This window comes from Gigantopelta aegis, chromosome 10 (genome assembly GCF_016097555.1).
Source record: "Gigantopelta aegis isolate Gae_Host chromosome 10, Gae_host_genome, whole genome shotgun sequence".
NCBI lineage: Eukaryota > Metazoa > Mollusca > Gastropoda > Neomphalida > Peltospiridae > Gigantopelta > Gigantopelta aegis.
The window spans coordinates 61,137,576-61,147,558 of NC_054708.1; the positions used below are offsets into that span (position 1 = coordinate 61,137,576).

Below are 9,983 nucleotides of genomic sequence, written 5' to 3' on the forward strand. Positions count from 1 at the left end.
ACTTCATCCATCCAATTGCAAAAATTGCACATAATTAGAATTGAATCATACCCGAAACATATTCATTAATATCTAGGGTTTTCTATCAAACTCCTGACAGGCGTATCATGTACCTCACCGGTACTCTTGTTTTTGGAACAGATTATATCAAATTATTGTTATTTCCCATAATTTATTTTCAGGTTCCTTTCTTGAGCACAGGACAACTGAAGTTGACACTTTAAATGAACAAACATCAAATTTATTGATGTTGGTTGGGAAACACATTTCGACAATTGACGGACATCAAGAAAAGATCAAAACAGAGAGGGTTTCTTGGATTGAGAATACCAAAAGTTTAATTGATAACAAAATGGTTTGTTCAGTCTGAGTCCTTTTTTATTTTTTAAATGTTTAACCTTTAAATTTATTCATGTATTTTGGTTATTTGTTATTCATTCTTCCATATACATAAATAGCAGAAATTATGTCCATTCTAGGGCATTAAGCATTCATTCTCAAATTAATATGGCAGAATGTTCTGATTTGCATCCAATAATCGTCTCCTTAGCATATGAGGGGCGGGACATAGCTCAGTGGTAAAACGCTAGCCATATGTGCAGTCTATCTGGGATCAATCCCTGTTGTTGGACCCATTCAGCTATTTCTAGTTCCAGCCAGTGCACCACAACTGATATAGGTATATCAAAGGCTGCAGTATGTGTTATCCTGTCTGGGATAGCACATACAAAAGATCCTTTGCTACTAATGAAACAAATTTAGCAGGTTTCCTCTCTAAGACTTTGTCAAAATGACCAAATGTTTAACATCCAATAGCTTATGATTAAAAAAAATCAATGTACTCTAGTAGTGTCGTTAAACAAAACAAAGACACCTTAGCATATGATGTACTCAAATGATTCATAATATATAACTGTCATAAAATGTTTCTAATATTTACAACTTAAATCCATCTAAATACAGTTAACTTAATACAATGTGACGTAAATGCGTTTCTATGATTTCAGAGTGAAGAGACTGCACGGATCTCTAGTTTATCTCTGGAGACAGTTATGCCTGCCTTAACATCGATACAGTCCTCTCTTCAAGATATTGCAAGTTGTCTGCAGTCAGCCTATAAATATGTTGAGCAGCAGGTATTATTATGTTTTATATATTGTGGTATTTTCAATTAATGACTGGCTTTTGGAAAAACAAACCTCACTTGTCCAATACTTCCAATGTGTCTTTTTTTTCTTGACTGGTTATTGGACATTGACTTTATTAGTGGATGGCATGCAATACTGTAGTAGTTTGTTTTGTTTGACAGTGATATCATTAAGAATGAAAGTAAAAGGTGAAAATTAAATTACTGGTTATTGTTATATCATGTGACATCAGGTTGTTACTGAAACCAAAGAATGACACAGTTTCATTGGTTTATCTTAAATATTAACATTATACATTGATAACAGCTAATATTAAAAAAACAAAGAAAAGAAGTTTACAAACACATATATAAACAAGGTTGTCAGCATGTGCAAATTAGATGGTAAAATATCAACATTCGGTCAAGAAGCATTTATTCTATACACAGTGACAATTTTATTTAAAAGGTGGGGTGGGGAATCGCCAGCTGCCACCTATTTATGAAAGTCCTTGTTTAATGACACCACTAGAGCACATTTATTAATAGTTGGTTATTGGATGTCTAACATTGGGTCATTTTTAAACGCCCGTCTGATAGGTCGTATTATGGTATGGCGTTGTCCGTCCGTATGTACGTCTGTTAACTTTTTCTTGTCGGACCATATCTTGCATACAGGACCATCAAACCTCACATGTAGGAACAACTTGGGATGGTGGTGTGTTGTGTACTATTACTAGGTCACTGTGACCTGCTTTTCATGGTCTACTGCACATTACGGTAAATCCTTGTCCTGATCATATCTTGCATACCGATGCATGTACGAACAACTTGGGATGGTGGTGTGTCACATACAATTACTAGGTCACTGTGATACAAATAAATCAAATAATTTGTTTATATTCTGAACATCACAGGAAACTTTTTTTTAGCCTTTGAAGAAGTCAGGACTGTTTATGGATACAGTATCTTCATAGTGTGTCCAAAACAAACTGTTCATCCATTCCATTGCAAATATTTCACATAATTAGAATGGAATCATACCCATAACATATTCATTAATATCTATGGTTTTCCATCAAACTCCTGATAGGCGTATCAGGTACCAGCACTCTTGTTTAACTTGCTACATTTTTTCATTAGCAACAAGGTATCTTTTATAAGCATTTTCCACAGCGTGTGATATAGCAGTCATAGGGCATTGGTTGGATCAGAGAAAAAAACCCAATCAGAAAATAGGTATACAGAGAGGATTTGATCCTTCGACCCAAACACCTTCGGCAAGTGCTCTACCACCCGCCCACTTCTATAGTATGTAGAATGATACATGTCAAGTGATTCTTTGTTTGACTGGAATAGAAGTTATTTTTGTCTGTAATGTCTTTGTTTTGTTGGTTTGTTAGAAAGAAGATCAACGCCAGCTGATAGAGCAGCAGGCTGGTCACTTGCGTCAGATGCTGACCGGTTTGTCAGAGATGGTCGACTCTCACATGACATCACTACAGAACAAAACATCCACCTGCTCTGAAATCGTCAACACGGCACAGAAAACACAGGATGCCATTAGCCAGGTAAACAGGTGGTTTTCTATTCAGTACACAAAAGGTTTATGTTGCAAATGATCGAAGATTGATAACAAATTTACGGCATGTAATGAGAAACAAAAATGTATTTTGCTGAGCAGCTGGTAGCATTTTGGTTAATGTCAAGAGCACTCATCCGAGGTATAATCTATTCCTCTTCCTATTTGACTTTTTCACTCTCCATTAGTGCTTGCATTACAAATTGTACAAATTTGATTGATTCTTTATGAACATACTTTGTAAATAAAAGGCAGAAAATATATTGTACACATCCTTCTACATATTGTTTTTCATATATTTTATGTGAAAGTTAGACTGTTACTTTTAACCTTTTCAGATTAAACTAAATATTTTTGGGGTTGTTTTTTTTAGAATATTGAGACAAAGCTCGAAGAACTCATTAAGCTTGTATCGACCCAAAAAGCAAAGATATCTGAATCATCTCAACAGGTTTGTATGGCATTCTGTACTCTTTATACAACTTCACAAATCAGCTGTCCGTGGTATACTGTAATCTTCTCAAAACTTCACATATCAGCTGTCCATGGTATACCATATTGTTCACAAAACTTCACACATCAGCTGTCCAGTAGTCATGTTTACTGTTCTGTGTTGATATGAAAAATGAAAACTTACACCTCGCATCATTTTCATATACTTTAATTTCTGTAAGATCATATAGCAGATCATTTCTCAGAAGCAGCTATGTTGATTTTGAATAAACAGATGTTACATGCTTGATAATTGTGAAATTTTAATGCTTAATATCTTTGCTTGAATATTGTAATGTTTACTTTATGTTTATATAAATAATCGTTTGTTTTACTAGATCTGTTCCAGTATTGATAGTCTCGGGACTGAAGGTGCTGAATTTCACAGTGATGCTCAAAGGTACAATGACAACAAATGTGGAACTTGTCTACTCTTCTTTTAGTTGGGGATGAGACGTAACCGAGTGGTACAGCGCTCACTTGATGCACGGTCGGTTTGGGATCGATCCTCGTCAGTGGGCCCATTGGGCTATTTCTCACTCCAGCCATTGCACCACAACTGGTACATCAAAGGCCGTGGTATGTACTATCCTGTCTGGGATGGTGCATATAAAAGATCTCTTGCTGCTAATCAAAAGGAGTAGCTCATGAAGTGGCGACAGCGGGTTTCCTCTCTTAATATCTGTGTGGTCCTTAGCCATATGTCTGACGCCATATAACCGTAAATAAAATGTGTTGAGTGCGTCGTTAAATAAAATATTTCCTTCCTTCCTTCTTTTAGTTGGTCACAACTGCTGCAAGTAACCTGTAAATTAATACATACAACCATAATATTTGTCATTATTGGTAACGACTGGTTCAGACTTGATTACTGTATTTAATTTCAATAAATAAAACAACAGCCATTTTTCACGGATCTGTATCCATGTATATGTGAACACAGCTCAAGTATATTGATTTATAATATTATTATTATTAAACAACAAACTCTGATTATATTTATTGGTAATATAATAACTAAACACTGCTCCTCTAAATGTGTTCATAATGCAGATATTTTGAAAGAAAGATGGGATGGTGGATGAATTCTTTTTCTTAATTTTTTTCTTTCTTTCTTCCATCTGGGATTGGTCAGGTAGAATCATTTTTATCTTTAAAACATCAGGTTAGGTTAGGTTAGGTTAGAAATGGAACCTCATCACTGTTGATACTTGAACATTTTTCGTTTAGTCGAGTGGATGTGATGTTGTCTCTTGTTGATGACAACAAAAATAAAGTCTCTGACAAGAACTGTGAAGTTGCTAAAAAGACAGTTGAACAGTTAACGGAGGTAAGCACAATATACTATGGTGGTGTGTTGGGTCGCTGAAAAATCAATATTTTATTAATGATGGAAATAATATTCCCAATACACTCCTGTTTGATATTAAATTGAACCTCTAACATTTTTTTTAACTTTATCAATTAAAAATGCCATATTTATTAAAGAGTCAAAGTTTTACCATATTTGATTCCTGTAACATCACTTAAAAAATACAAAGCATCTAGTGTTCAGGCAACATCTATTGCAAAATATATTTTTAATGTCAAGATAATAATTATATTATTTATTAGCATCAAATTTCTAAATATCATTTAGCACATTGTTAAAAAAAAACACAATCCATACACAAAATTAGATTCATGTGTTATAAAGTTGTGGGAATCGAAAGTAATTTTGACTAAATTTGAAAGAAATTGAGGCTTGCTAATTGCTATATATTACATATTACCAAACATGAAAATTCTGTTCGATGGACCTGAACTTGGGTTAAATTCTTTTCAATAAATGATTTTTGTTTTTTTGTTTCGGAAGGTAACTGTCAGTATTGAGCAACAGGGTGTTGAATTATCTCAGCTCGAGACCAACACGAAATCTGCACTGGAATGCACGCGGGTGTCGCTGGAGGCTCACAGAGCTGACCTGACCGAGAGATGTGAACAACAAAAACAAGTAGATGTCGACTCTCTGAACACCTATCAGACCATGTCACAGGTGAAACTCCGTCTGTGCAGCATAGTGAATACAAGTACTCTCAAACATACAAACAGTGGGATGAATTTACCAAGTCGTAATTACATGCGTGTCTGTAAGATAAAAACAGGCTTGTCTGTTTTATCTTTAAACTTATGTCTATGTGCTCTGGATTTTTTTAGTCAACCATAATTAATTCTACTACAGAGTTGTCCCATAATTGTAGAATTTCAAGTATTATCGCACAAAATGTTCTGAAGCACCCTTGGATGTTGCAGTGTCTACCTGCAGGTAATAAACTCATTTTGGTTTCCTTTCTTGTTCATTAGGAGTTGTCTTCCACCGTACGTACCTGTACTAGTGTCACTCTTGAGAGACTCCAAGAAGGATTGACGCAGAGTCAAACTGACATTAAAGCTCTTCAAAAACCACTAGACATCCAGTCGGAAAATGTGTCTACCTACAAGAAACATTGTTCCGAAGACCTTGAAAACAGAAAAAATGAGCTGGGTGTATTTTTGTCGGAGGAAATGAAGAAAGATATGCCTACAGGTATTTTTATCTTGACGTCATTAAAACTCATTATTTTTTTATGTTGGAGACATATAGCAAGGATTTGTTTTTTGTGATTGTATTTGTTTCTTTGTGTTTGTAATTTACAGGGTAACCCAACAGTAACATTATGCACATCTTTCCATCCATGTAATTAATAATGGGTAAATATTTTGAGGTAATTAAAACTGAAGTAATTATAGTTTTTATTTAAAACAAGAACAATTATACATATTATCATGTACATGAAGAGAACTCAAGTTAATTCTGTTTTTTATTTTTATATAATCTGCATATATTGTACATTTTTGTTTGAAAGTAGACTTACTGTAAGCTATGGGTTTTTTTAATACAGATTGACTTTGTCGTGTGTTTTGTAATACAAACTGGTAATACAAGCCCTTAAATGTAATTCCTGACTGCCTATAGTCACAGCTGCTATAATAGTTTTTGTTTATCTTTTGAAATGTTGAAGGTTTGACCCCTCAGCGCAAAGAGTTCTCCTACCCCCGGACTCTGGCCAAGACAGGGAGACACAGTTTGTTACTCACACAGTTCCGAGCAGAACAACAGGAAGCTGTGAATTGCGACGTGGCTGAATCAGCAGAACAACCGTCTGAGAGACTTTCACCATCAGCAGAGGTAACCAGTAGAAAAACAGTCTTCAATACGAGATTAAAAGTGATGATATTGGCCATCACTAGAGGAGTGTAGAAAGTTCTTGTGGTGTGAGGTTGCTGGATGGATCCCTTGGAAATACAGTTATTTATGTCCGGGAAATCACCATCTTAATACAAAATATCTACACTTTTAATTAATAAGCTTCTTTGTGTTTGCTAATAAGCATATGTCAAAAATCTATCACAGTATCACTATTGTAGGACACCGTGTTAATGTAAGTTACTGTGTTGGTGTTCCTAGTTTTGGAGCTCTCTCTCTCTCTCGCTCTCTCGCGCGCGCTCTCTCTCTCTCTCTCTCTCTCTCTCTCTCTCTCTCTCTCTCTCTCTCTCTCTCTCTCTCTCCTCCCCCCCCCCCCCCCCCCCCCCCCTCCCCCCACAAAAAAAGTGCTAGAAGAACATTTGTTTCAGTGTGGGGTACTTCATTTGGATCTTGACAGCAAAATGTTGATAATTGTACCGTAGTACATTTGCTTAAATGCTGGTTTACGGGCTAGTAGACCGTGTGTTGGCCCCGTCCTGTGACGTCAACATCAACATTTACGTGTTCGCTGGTGCACGAATGTATAGGGGTGGAACTTGGGGAAACTGGCGGCGAGTACGGTTCAGCGACGTGATGGATGACAACGTGTTTACAGATGCCGCAGTGAACATTTTGCCAACAACTGTGTCGCCCAAGTTGAGATTCGGTGGAGGGAGTGTCATGATGTGGGGAGCCATCTCATACACCAGCAGAAGTGAACTTGTGTTCGTACAAGGCAACCTGACAGCTGTACACTACGGGGATGAAATGTTTCGCCATCACATGCTTCCCATTTTGGATCGACAGAGAGGACAATGCTAAGCCTCATACAGCACGTGTAACAATGGATTTCCTACAGAATGAGAACATTAATGTGCTGCCATGGCCATCAAGATCTCCAGATCTCAACCCCATTGAACACCTATGGGACGAACTGGACAGACGTGTACGCTAGCGTGACCCAGAGCCTCAGACGCTTCCGCAACTGTCACATGCACTGCAGGAAGAATGGGCTAGGATTCCACGTGCCCGGATTCAGAGACTCATTCAGTCTATGCCAAGGAGATGTCGTGCAGTGATTGCTGCTGCTGGTGGCCACACACAGTACTGATTTCAGCGCCCTCATGCGACACTGTTTGGTGACTAAAACGCCTGCACTGCAGTCAGTCCATAGCAAGAACATTGTCACATAATCTTGTCAAATTTTACTGTGATACGATCATAAATAACGAAATTATGCCACTTTGTATTAAAGAGATAATTCCATGAATATTTCGCCTATGCATTTCTTTTTTGACAGTGTATATAAAGAATCATGACTAAAAGAATAATAATGATAATAAATTAAAGAGATTTGAATTGTAAAGCTACTGTATGTTGTATTTAAGGAAAATGATGAACTGGACAACAGTGATGCAGCAAGTGTAAAGTCATCAACATCTGGAGTGTCTACTGCTAGTAATGTCAGCAAGAAAAGTGCTGTGAGTAGATGTTAGGTGGTTTTCTAGTCTAGGTAGGCCAATTGGGGTGAAAGTCCAGGACCCACATTTTAGCACTACAATATCATAAATCCATTGTAGGCTATGGCATGTATCGTAGTGATGTCATAGTTAACAACGGTTTTATGAGATCGTAGTGCTAAAATAACTTCAAAAATCTGTAGCCTGGTGTTAAATCACATCATCACAAATGCTTTTCAAATAATAGGGTACAACCAAATAATTAAAACTGAAATCACTTTATCAATTCTCAAGTTAAAAAAACCCCACAACATAGATTGTAACAACTGTTATGTGTGGCCATTGATAAATGCAAACAGAAGTACTGTAATTATATTCAGCTCCTGCAATTAAAAAAATGTCCACAGCAAAACAAAAAAAAACATCGTTGAAAAAACCCAACTGAATATAAGTCCATGGCAAACAAAAGTGCTTCACAGAATTAAAAAAACTGCAGCGATCTCCATGGCATTGCCAATTGCCACAGGCCAATGGAGGGGTTAATAGTCAGGCTATCTTCAGTTGTTAATTTGTAATGTTTTTGGTGTTTTCCAGGTGTCCAACAAGGAAAACTGCAAAAGGAATCTCCCTACCTTGAGGAAAGGTGTGACGACTCGACAACCTAAAGGTCCCAAAGCACAGCACCCAAAAACATGCTTGCCACTGAGGGAAGAAAACACAGCTTCCTGAAATGTGCACCTAATTTGATCCAGATTAAATTGCATTTGTATTTACTGTGTAAATAATGTATATTATTAGGACTCTGCTTGGGGACATTAAGAGGGCTACAATGTTTGTCTCCATCTGTTTTCCTCAATGTGTAAACCTAGATGGTAAAGATTTTGGTACTTGTAAATATTTTTATATGTATCTTTTTTAAACACTTGTTTTTAGCTCTTCACACAAAAATAAAATATTTCATTGTAAATGATTTCCCTTAAAGGTGTAAGTCATACTTTCCCATAAATTAGTGGGTATATTAAGAGGTAGGTATCAGCTGTGTCGTATAACTATTATTAAGTGGCCATTAACTACATTGTAACTGGTCTGTTGATGGAACAGTTTCATTACTACACAGTAAATATATCACACCAGTACCCGAACCAGTACTCTCAATTCAGGTCGGGACTTAGCCCAGTGGTAAAGCGTTGATATTGGCCCATTGGACTATTCCCTGTTCCACCCAATGCATCACGACTGGTATATCAAAGGCAGTGGTATGTGATATCCTGTCTAGGGGATGGTACATATAAATCAAATCCCTTGTTGCTAATAGAAAAATGTAGTGGTTTGACATTCAGTAGCCAATGATTGATTAATCAATGTGCTCTAGTGATGTCATTACACAAACCTTTTAACTTTTCCTCCCAACCCATCTTCACAAACATGTATTCCTGTACTTAAAACAGACGCATTACCTCATCCTCACAGTGCATTTATGTTTATTCCAACAATTCCAACACCATCCCCACATTAATTAGGCCTCGGCTGTATCACTTGTAAAACTTTGGGTCCAACCGTCTTTGTAAATGCATCCATGGACACTAGATAGTGTATATAACTGACATGCTTACTATATTTCTGTTCACTCTGTGTTTCTCTTCACTCGTGCCTCTAGTATGTGTGTGACAGGCGTCGTGGTAGGCCATCGGTCTACAGGCTGGTAGGTACTGGGTTCGGATTCCAGTCGAGGCATGGGATTTTTAATCCAGATACCGACTCCAAACCCTGAGTGAGTGCTCCGCAAGGCTCAATGGGTAGGTGTAAACCACTTGCACCGACCAGTGATCCATAACTGGTTCAACAAAGGCCATGGTTTGTGCTATCCTGCCTGTGGGAAGTGCAAATAAAAGATCCCTTGCTGCTAATCGGAAGAGTAGCCCATGTAGTGGCGACAGCGGGTTTCCTCTCAAAATCTGTGTGGTCCTTAACCATATGTCTGACGCCATATAACCGTAAATAAAATGTGTTGAGTGCGTCGTTAAATAAAACATTTCTTTCTTTCTTTCTATTATGTGT

At 37.1% G+C, this 9,983-nt stretch overlaps 1 protein-coding gene across 1 annotated transcript in view; it reads left to right on the forward strand.

Annotated features, from left to right (window-relative positions):
• LOC121382633 (kinesin-like protein KIF11-B) overlaps positions 1-9,718 on the forward strand; it is a 32,140-nt gene extending 22,422 nt beyond the window's left edge. Inside the window, exons 14-24 of the mRNA XM_041512162.1 lie at positions 183-355; positions 1,008-1,136; positions 2,530-2,697; positions 3,082-3,159; positions 3,539-3,600; positions 4,431-4,530; positions 5,056-5,235; positions 5,544-5,766; positions 6,242-6,408; positions 7,854-7,946; positions 8,520-9,718. Of these exons, the coding sequence (XP_041368096.1) occupies positions 183-355; positions 1,008-1,136; positions 2,530-2,697; positions 3,082-3,159; positions 3,539-3,600; positions 4,431-4,530; positions 5,056-5,235; positions 5,544-5,766; positions 6,242-6,408; positions 7,854-7,946; positions 8,520-8,654 (1,508 nt within the window). The 3' untranslated portion in view covers positions 8,655-9,718. The remainder of the gene's footprint in view (positions 1-182; positions 356-1,007; positions 1,137-2,529; positions 2,698-3,081; positions 3,160-3,538; positions 3,601-4,430; positions 4,531-5,055; positions 5,236-5,543; positions 5,767-6,241; positions 6,409-7,853; positions 7,947-8,519) is intronic.
• Positions 9,719-9,983: the final 265 nt, after the last annotated feature.